Source organism: Pleurodeles waltl, chromosome 3_1 (genome assembly GCF_031143425.1).
Source record: "Pleurodeles waltl isolate 20211129_DDA chromosome 3_1, aPleWal1.hap1.20221129, whole genome shotgun sequence".
Lineage (NCBI taxonomy): Eukaryota > Metazoa > Chordata > Amphibia > Caudata > Salamandridae > Pleurodeles > Pleurodeles waltl.
This window is the reverse complement of record NC_090440.1, coordinates 1,649,548,944-1,649,564,399: the sequence shown is the minus strand read 5'-3', so window position 1 is coordinate 1,649,564,399 and position 15,456 is coordinate 1,649,548,944. Positions and strand designations below refer to the sequence as shown.

Below are 15,456 nucleotides of genomic sequence, written 5' to 3'. Positions count from 1 at the left end.
GTGTGTGGCTAAATGTTGTCCCTCAATATTTGCAGGTGACTCTGGCTACTGACCCCTGTGAGGAATGCCAGTACAAGGGCAGAAGAAAGTTATAATGAGGCACATGGGCAAACCAGAAGGATAATTGAAAATACCTTTGGCCTCCTGAAGTCCAGGTTCTGGTGCCTCCATATGACAGGTGGATCCCTCTGCTACTCACCCAAGAGGGTCTTCCAGATAGTAGTGGCATGTTGCATGTTGCACAACCTGGCCCTCAGACGACATGTCCCTTTTCTGCAGGAAGAGGAGACTGGAGATGCCCCTGTGGCAGCATTAGACCCTGTGGACAGTGAGGATGAGGAGGCATGGGATGAGGATGAGGACAACAGAACATCAGTTATTCAACAATACTTCCAATGACACACAGGTAGGACAGTGTAACTTTACATTTCAATGACTTTGGTTGTAATTTGTATGTGGCTGAATTCTGTCAGATTGGTGTGTGTGTGTCATAATAAGGTGAACGGATATCCGCCGCCGCCGGTGTAAGTTGGCCGTGGCGGTAAGTGGGATTTACCATCAATGTCATAATGAGGGCCTAAGAGTCTACTATACGACTGTGTGTTTATGCATGAAGTTAGGTTCATTAGACTGTTGCATTGTCCACCTTTCATCTGATACTGCTGTGAAGAGACATTTTTATTTTGGAGGAGCACGATCTTGATAAGATCACAATTGATTACTGTAATTGACCTCTTTAAGTCACTAAAAAATACAAGTTCCTTGGGCATCATGTCCGGCATAATTCCACAGTGGGTGTGGTCACCAACCTTCCTATGTGAGATCATATCACACCAACACAAAAAAATGCATGCACTGGATTCCAAGCAAGAGTGTGTTAGGAGATGTGGCCTAGTGGCCAGAGTGACCAACTTTGGAACTTCTAAACCAGGTTTGAGTCCAAGGGTTGCCTCAACATACTGTGATTTTGGGCAAATCACTTATTTTCTGTGTGTCATCTCCCTGTGCCTACAAAAAATAATAATCTGACCTTGTGCAATGTAATCTGCTGTTCATGTAAAGTGCTCCAAAGTCCTTGGGCTGATTTGATGCTACATAAAACTACAAGAAAAAAAGATTAAAATCCTGTCCCATCAAATAGTGTACAGTGCAACTGCCGACTATATGAAAAAAAAGTTTACAAATGTATCATCTCTCGAGTCCCTAAGCCGTAACAGTACATATTTCTTAGCTCCACTTGGTATAAAGAGGGCCTTGGCAAGTGGGTGAGCTTTTCCTGCCCTGCCTTGCACTTTGTGGAAGTTATTATCAGACCATCTAAAACTCAGTGAGCAGTTACTCCTATGTAGGAGGGCTATAAAAAGTTATAGACCTTATTTCGAGTTTGACAGATGGGATACTCTGTCACAAAAATGGAAGGTATTCCATCTGTCGTATTACAAGTGCCAAAGGCTGTAATGCACTTCTAATAATGCCCTTTGTCTTTGATATAGGACTGCTCTTGATTTATGTTGCTCTAAAATTACCGTTTGATTAAGCTGATGTTGATGATGGTGATTATGATTATGATGATAATGATAAAGGAGTACTCATAGTTGGACTGGGTAAAATAAAAGGCTGATTCGGTGATGCAGGAAGGGATCAAAACTAGATGTGCAGTCAAGGAAATGTGATGCCTTTTCTAGTTATGAGGAACCTGTGTATGTTCCAATAGAAGTAAACCCATTGTTATTGTTTGGAAATTGTGCAGGTTAAGGAGGTCTGTGTCGAAGTTAGTGAATGTCTCCTATCCAGTGTGTGTGCTGTTAGTTTACTGTAACATGGAATACGAGTTTTCAATTAGTCTATCAATCAATTAATCAAGGCTATTCATTAAGCGCATAAAACAAATAAAATAGCACTAAAGTGATGTGAAATGACATAGATATAACAACAGGGTCTTAAACATTTTTGAGAAAGCTCATCCATTTTCCCATATTGTCAGGAAGCATATTCCATTCCTCAGTGGCAATGACAGAAATCTTTCCAGTCAGCCTTCTTCTGAAATCATTTGGGAGGTACAAAAGGACTTTTGCTAGCTGATCTAAACTCTCTGCCTGGAACACAGGACACATATTTATCTGGTAGGAATTTTGGTTCTTTACGCTTTACCCCTCCCTTTGTTAGTGAATAACAATGATTTACATCTTATTTGTGAGGGCACAGGTAGAAAGTGTACATCTTCAACTCCTGAAAAACATGAACCTGCTTTGAAAGTTTAAGCACAGTTCTTTCTACAGAATTTTGCAGGATTTTTAGTCTGTCTAAATTGGCCTTTGATGCCCCTTTCAATAAAGAGTTCTTGTAACTTAGCTTTGTTCCAATATTGACTCTCACGATTGCAGCACTGTGGGCCTCATTATGAGTTTGGCGGGCTGACAAACTAATTCCTCCATCGGTCTGCCAGTGTGTGGCCTGAACACCGCCAGTCCTATTAAGAGTTCACCGCAGGGCCAGCGGGCGGAAACATTGTTTCTGCCCATTGGCCCGGCGATGAACAAGGCCTTAACATTGACTCCAGCTTCTAATGGAGCCAGCGCCAATGTGGCATTGTGGTGGGTGCAGCAGTACCTGCTGCACATTCCACTGCCCATTATTCGGGCAGTGAATGCACAAGGGAACTGTACATTGGGGCCCCTGCACAGCCCATGCCAAGTGCATGGGCAGTGATGGGCCCCCAGGGTCCCCCGACGCATCCATTACGCCAGCCTTTCCATGGCGGTGTAAACTGCCATGGAGAGGCTGGCAGTTTGGGGACTCGTAATCCCCAGCTGCCCTGGCCAATCACAACTACCAGGACCATCAGGCGGTGCTGGCGGTCAGACCATTGGCAGTCGGACTGCCACAACCACAGCATTTCAACTGCCACCGTGGATCTGGCTGTCTGAAGACCGCCAGACTCATAATGAGGCCCTATATGTCTCCTCTAGAAGATAGCTGTGTTTTCTAAGTATCTTGATAATATGATGGTACAGTTATGTTACTCAATGTGGCTATCCATAAATATTCTAGTATCCAAAGTGGCTTGCAGGCTTTCAACCTTCTCTCCGACAGCATATCTTAGTTACCCACACTATACCAGGTCTACCAAGCTTGCTACTTATCCAGAGATGAGTTCCTACTGAAAGGAACTCTGTTTTAGATGCATCAAAGCTTAACTAAGTCTGATCCACCCAGTCCTTTATTTTGCCCAAAATCTCAAAATCCCTTCTCTAACGCACTATGGGGTCTTGTGTATGGGGGGAAATTCTTTGAGTGTTGTCAGCCAAATTTTGAAATCCCACATGAAGCTCCCCCAATAAGTGATGCAGGGGTATATATAAAGAATAGAGAACTAGAGGGACAACCATGACCCCTATGGAGTTGCACATTCAGCCCTCAAAGTCTTAACGGGTTCTGTACCCACTGTAATACTGGCTTTCCCATTACATAAGGATTCAAGCCACCAGTGGTGGTTTCTCCATTAGGGCTCTGGGACTGCGCCCCTCTGACATTCCTACACCTTTACCTAAAAAAATATGAAATAGGTTTATTTAGAGATACAATTGTAACTCTAAACAAATCAATGTTTTTAAGTCTGGGTTGCCTGTCCCAGGCTGCCTGCTCGAACTGGCTCTGAATCAGGAGACAGAAGCCAGGCAGTAAATCAACTTTCTGCAATCTGAAACACAAGGCAGGGCTTACCTTTTTAAAGGGCTTTTTGCCATTGTAGTCTATGGTGGTATCTACTGTAGGCCAGTGACACTGTCATCCTCACAGTTCCGGGCATCAGAGACTGCATCCCTGTGTGAGGTTAGATGTCCGTCATTCACAAGCATAGATCCCAGCCTTTCCCTTTCGTCACACGGTAGGACTGGATGTAAACGTGTGATTTGGAGTCTTGTCCTCTGTAATGGTAGTGTTATAATGCTAATGCTGTGTTACGTATATTGTGCTGAGACCCCTGGTCATGAAAACCTCTCCCACTGTGACACCCCAGGCCCTGACTGCAGGTCGCTGGCCCCCTTTAGAAGTGGAGCTGCTGTATTTGTTCCTCCCCACAACTGATCCAAAAGATGAGCAAGGTTTTTGTTTCCTTACACAGTTGATCCAAATATCCAAGTCAAGCCCAAAGGGAGAAAAATGTGCTTATAATAAAGACAGTTACATGCAGTATGTCGCTAAAACTGGCCCTATATTTGTGCTCTTAACATGAATGCCAAAAACATGGATTGATTTACGTGTATAGAATGTTAAAAACATTAGGGTAATGCATGTTATTGATTTTGTTCCTCCTTTATTTCACGTTTTAATCAATCTTGCATTCCCCAAAAGTGTTAGCTACTTTATCATTTTTGTGTTTCTGTATTTTTTTCTGCATCTTATTACTCTTTTATTGCGCATACTTTGAGTTGTACCAGGCGTTTGAGGAACTTTGATTGAAAGCGCTGGCCCAGAGGCTGAAAGCAAAGCAAAGTGCCTGTCAATGGATTGGCCTCTCTACAAAGCACACAGAACAATGTATTTCTTTTGCAATAGAATCCTGTGTAAATGTGTGTGAACGGCGGAAACAGATGTCAAAATATTTACAAGGCAAAAGGAAAAGAAAGTAAAGTGCTTAACTGTGAGTGAGTGAAGTGTATGTTTGGGGGTGGTGAAGTGAGGGAGATGCGAGGAAGTGCATTCGGGCGAGAGTGGAAAGAGGGTGCAGAAGGGTAAAGAGATGTGATTGAAGCTGTTCAGATGGAGGAGATGTGAAGAGAATAAGGGCATACATACCTAACTTAAAGCACACATAACTGAAGGCCAGTAATCCTTCCACAGGTATCAATAATATTTAATTCACAGTCTCACAATTTCAGAATTGAAACATTTCTAATGTTAATTATTTTTAACAAATCATTGTTCTTACTTACTTATCTTAAAGAGCTAATAATTGATGACAAAGACAGTAGTACTGTCAGGTTTTAGGTGTATTCCAGTTGTGTTGTATATCTGGATGCAATAACATCTCAGAGATAAAAACAAAAGACTGGTGAGGTGGCATACTAAGGGAATCACAGAAATGTATTTTACATTTATAGGTGGCATACTATAAGAATCACAGAAATGTATTTTACATGTTCTCTTTTAGAAACCCCCCACGTTTTTCATCCCTCTTAAAGACCTGCCTGCACATATTTCTATATGACTGATTGCAGCTGTGGGTGCCTCCTGAAGCCTGGTTAGAGCATTTTCTTCCATGGTTGATGCTGCATGCAGTGCAAGACAGTGTGGAAGCACACACTTCAAAGGTCCTGACGTTGACAAGCTATACAATTTGCGAATTACAGTAACTGTTGAACATAATAATGCAGGAAGATATGGGTCAGTTTTTATTGGGGAAACATCCTGAACAACTAGGTCTAAACCACTACTTGCCTGAACCACTACTGCTAAACAACTAAAAAGTCTCTACAATGAAGTACTGAACAACGATTTTGCCTGAATAACGATTGCCTGAACAACGAATTTTAAGGTAAGTTTTTGTTTTTTTTATGGTTTAGAATATGGTTTAGAATTCTAAACAACTAATAAACCATAAAAAAAGAAAAGCTAACCTTAAAATTAGTTGTTCAGGCAATGGTTATTCAGGCAAAATCGTTGTTCAGACAGTAGTTGTTCCGTACTTCGTTGTAAGACTTTTTAGTTGTTTAGCAGTAGTTGTTTAGGCTATCGTTGTTTAGGACCTAGTTGTTCCGTCACATATTCCTTTGTCTGTTTTCGCTTGCTTCAGAAAAGTTATACTCATCCTTTATGCCCCATCACTTGTAGATGTAACCAGTCGCCACTGCAAGCCACTTACTTGCTAGCTGTTGCTCCTAATTACATTCTTAGAGAAATTGAATGATAGCATATCAAACCTGCATTCAAATTCAGAAGCCTCAGTTAGGGCCAATCCTGTTTCTATGTGATCTGAAAGATTAATTCTGAATGTTCAACAGCAAGGTTTTGATTCCTCTAAATGGACAGAAGCTGCTCCATGTCTCTCCCAGAATGCCGTTGGTCTCCTTATAGTCCTGCTTCTGAGGTTCTATAGCTTCTTCTGCCAGTATTTGATGACCAGGGTGCATTAAGAGACTAGTGGAGATGGTAGGAGAGCTAAAGGAAAAGTGAAGGAGAGGCCTGAGCATGGAAATGTGTTTCAGAGAACGACTACAAGAGAGCTGAATCCTGAAAGTATGGCCTTCCTTATGGGGTTCCAGGATTTAAGTTTGAGTTCTAGAGAGTCTGCACCTTAATCCAGTGAAGTTATTTCCCCTGAAATGGGTAATAAAACAGAGACCTGGGAATACCATGCGTGGGCAAAATTCTTTGTGTTCTCTCTTCCATGAAAAATAACAAGTACATAACAAGTAATAACATTTACCACTTGCTCCAAACAGGTGGTAAATGTGTGTTTGGGTTGCTTGGAGATGGGTTCTGTGGATGGTGTCATGTGGGGATGAGGAGGGGGGCAGATTAGGGGATGGTGAAGTGTTTGGGGCTTTCCCTATGCAGAGTGGGTGTGAGCTGCTCACACCAACTACCCATGCTCCGCTGAAAAGTAAAGGCCCTGTGTTGCTGAATTATCACCTCGGGCATACCACTGAAAACCACTAGTAATGATGTCCTAAATATTGATTAAAAATATAGTTAGTATACATATTAATGGGAAGTCATACAATGTCGAACACTGTCATGAAAACTTGGGGGTGGAGTGGGGTGGTTCTGAAATTCCAGACCCTTTTGTGAGTGTGGTGATCCTTTCGGGATCAAGAGTTATCAGTCTTAGCTGACCTTCTGCGTAGAATTGGGGAAGGAAGATGCTTGAATGAAAGATGCTTGATGAAGGAGCTCCATGCAGAGAATTTACACCTTTTGCCATCTTGAGACAAATTAGAAAAAAGTTTCAAAACTAAGGTTTTCCACAAGCCTGCATATCTTTAAAAGTCTATAAGGAATGATTTGAAATTGCCACCCTTGCTCTGTGAAGGATTCAGAAACACCAGTGGCTAGTGGAATGATACCGATAAGACACCTTACTTGTAGGTTCTTGCTCAGATTTTACAAACAATAAGTCACTTGCAATCCTAGTTTAGCAGAACATTTAAGCAAATGTCATCTATATTAACATTTAATAATTGGATAAAGATGGCAGAGAATATTTACAAAGGAAACACTGTAGATGCAGTGGTCCTACTTTACAAGTGTGATATGAAAGTGTGCAAAAACAGGATATATGTGCATTATAACGCCTATATACTTCACAACAGAAGCATAAACCTGTGGACGGTGCAGATATGTATTTTCTCTTTGTTCTTGACACATAGAAGAGGTTTAACTGTTTTCAAATATTGAGCATCCTCAAGTATATAAGAACAGAGACATTCAATACAATCTGCATGTTTCTTCATTCTCAGAAAATATTTGCTACTTATATTTCAGGGTAAAGCAGTACTGGATGACATCCTTGAGAAACTGCCAGAAGAGTATAACATGTCTGATATTACTTCAAAATCAGCAGAACGCACCCCATATATTTTGGTCTGTTTCCAGGAATGCGAAAGGATGAACATACTATTGAATGAGATACGACGTTCGCTAAAGGAGCTTGATCTAGGTCTAAAGGTATGTAAAATACTAAATCACACAAATTAAGTAAATGTAGGCTTTTTTGTGAGAGCACAACTAATCGCAATAACCAACATTTCACCACTCGATTAACCACTAACCTTGGGTTCCAGAGTAAAGTGCTACTCACCGTAAAGCTCTTCAACGCCTCATCAGGGGTAGTAAGTGCTTGTTAGAAATTGGGTTGTTGGTTGACTGGGGTGTGAGCCAGGGTCAAGCAGCAGCCACAATCCTAGTCATGGAAAGGCACAAGCAAACCCCAAATTAACTTGTGCTCACCCCCTGGCATCTTGGGACACAGCAATAGGCTTAACTTAGAGGTAATGTGTAAAGTATTTGTGCAACACTTCACTTCAAACAGTAGAACAGTGAAAACACCACACACAAAGATCCCACGTCAGATTAGAAAAATAGATCTTAATTTAATAAATAAAACAAGACCAAAATGACAAAAATCCAAATAGTAGAACTGGAGACATTAATTCTTTTAATTTTAGGTAAAATGAGTGCCAAAAAGTCATGGAAGCGCCAACTGAGGATAACTGGTCGCACTGGTTCAGGCCCACTGCAATGGAATGCGGGCTGACTAGAGGGACCCAGTTATGCCCGTTGAACAAGAAAACCTTCAATCCTGGTTTGCAGAGCTATGCATGGATTTATGTGGAAGATGTGTCAAACAGCGAGGGTGCTGCTTTAGTTCCAATATGCAGTGAGGTTGCGGTGCAAGGTATTGTTGCATCAACATCAAGGATCCCTCCAATGGGGCTTGCGATGCATATTCATGTGACAGGGATGCGACGCACAGTCGGGGTGATGCATCATTTCTGATTTGCTGCAAGGGTGAGATGCGGAGTCTGGCATCCTCGTTGAGGCTGCTGTCTATAAGGGATGTAAGAGCCTGCACCGAGGATGCTGCAGTTCAGAAGGCAATGCAAGCTGCGGTGGCGATGTGGGTCTTTGCGACGGGTCCAAGTCACGCAGCAGCGGTGATGCATTGGTTCTACAGCACTACACAGCAGAGGGGTTTTGTCAGTAATACTGGATCGACAGGCTGGCAGAGCACCTTAGGCCCACTTCCAAGGGCCCAGGACCGGGGTAATTCTACTTGGCAGGGCAGACTTACAGATGGCAGACTTCAGACGCAGGTGTAAGCTTGTTGGAAGCCTGTTATGCTCAGACTTCAGATCAGGAGGCCAGCCAACTGGCCGTTTGAGTAACTCTGGGATCAAGTGATGCAGGTCCAGTCCTTCTCACCCAGGCAAGAGGGCAGCAGGTCATCACAGCAGGACAGCAGTTCCTTCTGAGCAGAAGTCCAGCACAGTGGCAGTCCTTTTAGAAGCACAGCAGTCCTTCTTCCTGGCAGAGTACCCACAGATCCAGAAGTGTACTGAAGGCTGTGTTTAGCTCCTCCCTCCCATAGGCCTATGAAGTCACAAAAGGTTTATTTTGCCAGGTCGACAAGACAGGTTAAAACTGCACACAGAGGTTCTGCAATGGCAGGTCTGAGATGTTTAAAAGGATACCTAATTGTGTTGCACAATCAGTGCTGCAGACCCCCCGGTTGAATTTCATTTACAGTGCACTTGACTAGGGACTTAGAAATACATTAAATATGCCAGTTGGGTATAAGCCAATTCTACATGTTTTAAGGAGTGAAAACAAGCATGTTAGCACTGGCCAGCAGTGGCAAAGTGTGCAGAGTCCTAAGGCTAGCAAAAATAAAGTCAGCAAAGCCATTCTGAAGGCGAAATGTTAGGGGGAAACCATGCCAAAGACAGGTCTAACAGCGCTGTATAAATACAAATACAGTACATAACAATACCATATTACGGGTGCAGAATAGAGGATTTACTCCAACATTGTTACCTATAACAGAGAATTATCTTGATATAGGCAGCACCATCACATTAAACTGCTGTGGAACACATACTTTATTGAGATGCTCAGTTCAAAGTGAGGTTCAGAGAGTGATATCCTACTTCTCATGAACAAAAATTCTTCTAATTTGCACAGCCATACCAGCCTAAAAAAATCCTGCCTGACTAAGTCTTCTTGCAAATAATAAATTACATCACAGCTAATTCTTTCTGTTTACAATCATAATATACAATGTTTTGATTTACTGCTCTAATCACAAGTCATGTAAGCCAATATTTTTAAGAATGAAGGGCTAGATGTATCATCCTTGTGTCAATGGGAAAACGCTTTAGTACATATTAGCCTTGAAGCTTAAAATATACCTCAGTGGGGTTATCACCTGCTGCAAAGTTCTGCATGAAAGATTTTTTTTAAAAGCAGGATTAGTTGATAAATGTAATCAATTAACCAGTTTTTATAGAGCGCAACTACTCACCCGTGAGGGTCGCAAGGCACTGGGGGTGGGAGGAACAGAGCCTTATCTGAAGAGCCACGTCTTGAGGTTCTTCCTGAAGATTGTGAGCTATGGGCTTTGTCTGAGGTGCATGGATAGGTTGTTCCAGCTCTTTGCTGTGAGGTAGGAGAAGGACCTTCCTCCGGCGGTGGTTTTCCGTATGCATGTAATCAATACCATGTTTACCCTTTGTTAATATTTGGCAAAATATTGCTTCCTGGTTCCTCTCAGACAATTGTGGACAAAGGCACTAGTGTCTCATAAAAATACTCACCTGAAAGAGTTGCAAGAGAGTAGGGATTGTTGAGGAAATTATAAGGGAGGCAGCTGCGCCCAAATGGGACTGACAGGGCAACGCTGAGTTTGCACCACTTGTACCTATTCTTCTCCATTGACGGTTTTTACACCACATAACCTCTGCACAGGACATTTTCTCTCTCGTACAGCCACCCTCATAAACGCACTCTGCTCCATGCTCTATTTTGCTTTTTTCTGCGCATATATGGCTTGACAAGTGAATGGCAGTCTGTGGGAAGTTCTAGTTAATGGACTTCCGCCCACAACAGAATAACTCCCTGCACCACGGCTATGACTCCTTCTTTCTCATCAGAGCTGTCAGAATCAGCCATTTCTGAGCTACTACAGGATGGGCTCCATCTCTCGATCTGTCACTCACCTACAGGATGCATAACATTTTGAAAGCTTAGCGAAACCTTTCCTTTAGCTTTACTACTTTGCCCAGGCGGTATATTATATTTTACAAGCCATTCTGGACCAAAACTATCATTAAGTAAAACATTAACCTTGTAAGTTCGGTAAGGAAAAACATTTTGTCAGTATGATATTTTTGTAACACACCCTCAGAAAGACTAGGCGTGAAACCCCACTAGTATAAGATGTGTTGGCACATTTATCAAAACATCCTGGATAGTCCTTTGTGATGAATCAGGGGCTATTTGCTACTGTGTAACTGTGCATCATTTACAATGATGCTTGTTAACACAAAACACGCCTGTTTTCACGCCAATCACAACATTGACAAAATATGCAAGGACATTTCCAACATGAACAAAATTCCAAAGGAAAGAATAAAATGATGAAAAGGTCTCTGAAGCTGAGATATGTGTTGCAGCGAGAAATGCACTCGTTGATGGAGAAAGTCTATAAAATAAGGCACTCCTGTTGGCATTACATGAAGTTCAGTTGGTACAATACTGCACACAAAAGGGATTTTCCACTTTGAACATGGGCATTTTGACACCTCAGAAGGAACCCAAAAGATCCTTTCTGCGATCCACAAGGTTTGCACACATTTCGCTGTGGCATATTTACCTTCTAGAACAGGGGAGTTTGTTTACATGGAGCTCTGCATGTGAGTTCAGCACACTTCCAGAGATTTGCACTTGTGACCGACAGATTTCCTTGGAAGTGATGAAGTCAGAATTTCAGTTACATGGGAGGGCGGTTTTCAGGGGAGGGCAGCGGAACATAAGGGTCAAATATATTCCGGTTTCCTTCCCCTGTTGGCCCATTGGGCTTGGTCACTTAGATGCAATTTATCACTCTGTATAGTTTTGCAGTGAGAAAATCTCCAACTTGCCTACACCGATCTCAAAACTTAGTTGCGGTTTATTTATTTTTTGTCCTTCAAGGATCTATTCGGCCCTTTCTGAACGTTTAAACATCTAGCTTTTCAGTGCCTTGTTTTTCACCTCCGCTGTAGCTTGTGTACCCGCTCACCACTCGAGTACTTTTGTTAAAAGGACCAAACCTCCCCTCTTGTACCGATTACATTTGTAACATGGATTTCTCGTCAGCATTCAAATTTACAAAATGGAAGAAACTGCAAGAGGAATTGGAGAATCTGAAAATTAGCCTTCATCTAGTTCCGCTGCTGAAAAACCTTTATGCATACTCCACATAGCTGGTGCATTGGGCAGCAAGGGACAGCTCACCGATAAATTTCCAATACCCTCAGGAGTGAAGCAAGGGTGTCTACTGCCCTTCGTTTCACACTATAGCCCATGTTTATACTTTTTAGCGCTGCATTTGCGTCATTTTTTGACGCAAAAGTGGCGCAAACTTACAAAATGCAATTGTATTTTGTAAGTTTGCGCCACTTTTGCGTGTAAAAAACAGTATGAGACTGGTTACAGCTAATCTTGGTGTTCCAATGACAAGCAACAGAAATGTCCTACTCAATGCAGGTGATTCAATCTTCTTGACATTTATCACGAACTACTCTGAAATGATAGTGGAAGTCATGGACACTTGCTGTAATGAGAGTGTCGTAAAATACATTTGCCCAAAAGTAAGATGAAAGCATGATAGCTAAAAGAAGCACCGCAAGAACAGCCATCTTGTGGTTGAATCCTAGGAATGACATGTTCCCATTGGTACTCCATACTGAGACAAGAAAAGTATTCTGAAATCATTCTTGAATTGGTCCATCCCCGAGGATTTGTTTCCTGAAACAGCTAATGGACAAAGTATGCTTAAATAAAGAAACCTCTGAAACACACATATAGAGTGGTGGAGATAAGCACATGCAATGAAATATTGACAAAGTTACATTTTTACTTAAAGGGACATATTCAACCTATCGTCCCGCATGCAATCAGTTATAACAGAGCTCAAGAACCTGGAAGACAGGGTGTATTCTTCATGGAGATATTGAATATACTCAATATATGTGACAGGGCATGACACTGGCTGCCTGAAGAATCAAAATATCTGACTGTGACAGAGCCAAGATTGACATCTCCACCAAGTTCTCTTTCTGTGCCAATAGTACAGCAACCTGTGGAAAAGGATCCTATTGATAATTTGTAAGGATTCAGGCATGAGGACCTACATAGAGATGAGTATATTCCTCCTTGGCAGTGTGACAGGACACACATCTGCAAAAGATGGATGATACCTAAAATTAATAGTTAAGGAGAAGAAAAGAAGAAAGCGGCTGTATGGCAAATTCGTTGAACACACCCAGCCTCCTCCTTGATGTCACACCAAATTGTGGTTTTTAATGTATAGGTGCGCAATAAAATTTGAAGAAAAAACAGTAAGTTGAAGATACTAATGAGGTAGTATTTCCGATCAAGCCCTTAATTAGAATAAGGTAACTGTTCACTCTGAGAGGAAACTAAATAGAAAACTAGTTTGAGGACGCTGGAATCATACTGAGCACGATATTTTACACATAGTAAAGCCCCGGAAAAATTATCCCAGCATTGGCATTAATAGACAAAGCATCCTTTGGCAGACATGCATGAGGCTCCTGCTGGAAGAGTGTGTCACAGAGTAACTAACTTTGGCTGGGAACTCCACATGCACTCCCAGCCCATCTCTAATTGTTTCCACAAGCTAACTTTTAATTTATCAAAATACCCTTCTCTCACTATTGCCATTATTCAACCACCCAACCCTTCCAAACTGGTATAAAAATGTTTCTATTTTTGTATACAAATATCATCCTTAGGCTAAACGAAAATTAAAAAAATAAATTGTACATGCATATGATTTGGTGCCAGAAAGGGTTGTTGATATGTATACACATGTACCAGTAATAGTTAAATGCATGTGGTAATCGTATCTGATGCATTTGGACTACAACACATTTAAAGCTCTGACATTATTATAATTAAAATAATTTAGTTGAGTCCAAGCTATTAAGTGAAGACTTGGTTAAACAGCACCTTAAAATGTAGTACAGATGTACAAAATGTAAAAAAGCGGGACTGGGAAATGCTTGGCTGGATTGTCAAAGTTTAATCCACCTAGGAAGATCTTTCATTTTGATAACTAGTCTAATTGGCAGAGGCCAAAGCAACCACTTGGCTCCCATGCCCCCAGTTGAGGACATTCCCGACTTTGCCTCATTAAACATTTCCTCCCCTTACTAATGGAAGAGGATGGGAGCAGCTGTGTTGGTTTTAGAAGGAAATAGGATAAATGACTTGTACAGCTCTATACCAAATATCTCAGGATTTTTGTAGTAAAAATTGGTGTGGGCTAGGCCTCAGAAACATTTCAAATAAGTTAATTGGAGTCTCAACATTTTGACAGTAGGTATAGAGCTCTTCTTTTACCATGTCAGGTTGGATCCTACTATTTTTGCAACATGTTTGACCTTAAAGACTTCCCTGAATCCTGTACCAAGAAAAAACCAAGTGCTGGTTTGATTTTTACAAGTGTCCGTCCTTGACCAAATGTGCCTCCCAGTACCGGGGAAGCCAGTTTTCCCAGCTCGTCTAGGAATCAATGGGCTGCCCAGCCTATTGTTAGTACCTTGCCTGCAGTTAGATCCTCAGGTGCCAGGAAGCTTCATCATCTGGTAGGTGAGTATCTAGGGGAAAAGAGTATCCAAAGACGGAAGTGGACATTGTTGAGAGCTATGGGACTGTCTTCTCAAAAGCCTTGTTCCTGAGAGTGTAAGAGTAGCCTTTCCTCAAAGAGTCCTTCCTGATTATATGGAAGCAGAATTCAAAACTTCAAATTACGAATTCCCAATCAGTATTTAGTAATGTTGAGACACGTAGAACCCTCCTGAGGACCACTGAAGGACCATGATATTTTCCCATCATAAAACTGAAGATGTCACTTCCCCAGCCTCTTAAGGCTTTACCAGCTCTTGCTTGGTCCAAGCTACCTCAGCACGAGCTTAGGATCCCCTTAAGGAATCTTTAGTTTATCTCTGTGAAGTTCTCCTGCAAAGTTCTACTGGGAGCATGTATACATATCTTTTGCCACCCTCTCCTTAAAGTCTGACGGGGGGGTTCTTTTAGACTCTAATCTTTTGTCGTATAAGCTCACAAGTCATATATACTGTCCTTAATTCTCGTGCCATTCTCCAACCTCATAGGTATTCTCTGTGTAACGGAAAAGACTGAAGAGACCTCCGTTTTTAACGGTCTTCCAGGACCACTTCCTAGTCTTTGCCCTCCTTCCTCAGGAAGCTTCTTAAGATGCACATATTCCAACTCTGCCTTGACTGATCCAGTTATGTCATGTTCCTCCTCTCTTTCCTTTTCTGTCCATCTTTCTAACTTCCAGAATCAATAAAACTTCAGGAAACTACTCATGACACTCACACTCTGTCTCTCGTTAATCATATCAGAATATGTTTGCTCTCTCTATATATTTCTGTCCACCCCTCTTGCCTACCTAGCCTACCCTCATTTACTTTACTGTCCTTCTCTGTGACCATTTTGTTTCCTCCCATTAGTTTCTATTGCCGGTTGTTGTTTTATGAATTTGGTTCTGTTTTATTGATTAGTGTCTAAATATCCCCATGTGCTACTGTGCTCTAAAAGAATGCAAAGTAACTGCTTAGTTAAATAAATAAATGAAAATATAGGTGTCTGGTCAATGTAATTGTGGCCAGAGCTTTGAAGTTTTCTTTTTTTATTTGTGGC

The 15,456-nt window shown here is 41.7% G+C and overlaps 1 protein-coding gene across 1 annotated transcript in view; it reads left to right on the top strand.

Moving 5' to 3' along the window:
• LOC138283610 (dynein axonemal heavy chain 11-like) overlaps positions 1-15,456 on the top strand; it is a 2,790,563-nt gene that overhangs the window by 2,613,330 nt on the left and 161,777 nt on the right. Inside the window, exon 83 of the mRNA XM_069221547.1 lies at positions 7,486-7,668. Within this exon, the coding sequence (XP_069077648.1) occupies positions 7,486-7,668 (183 nt within the window). The remainder of the gene's footprint in view (positions 1-7,485; positions 7,669-15,456) is intronic.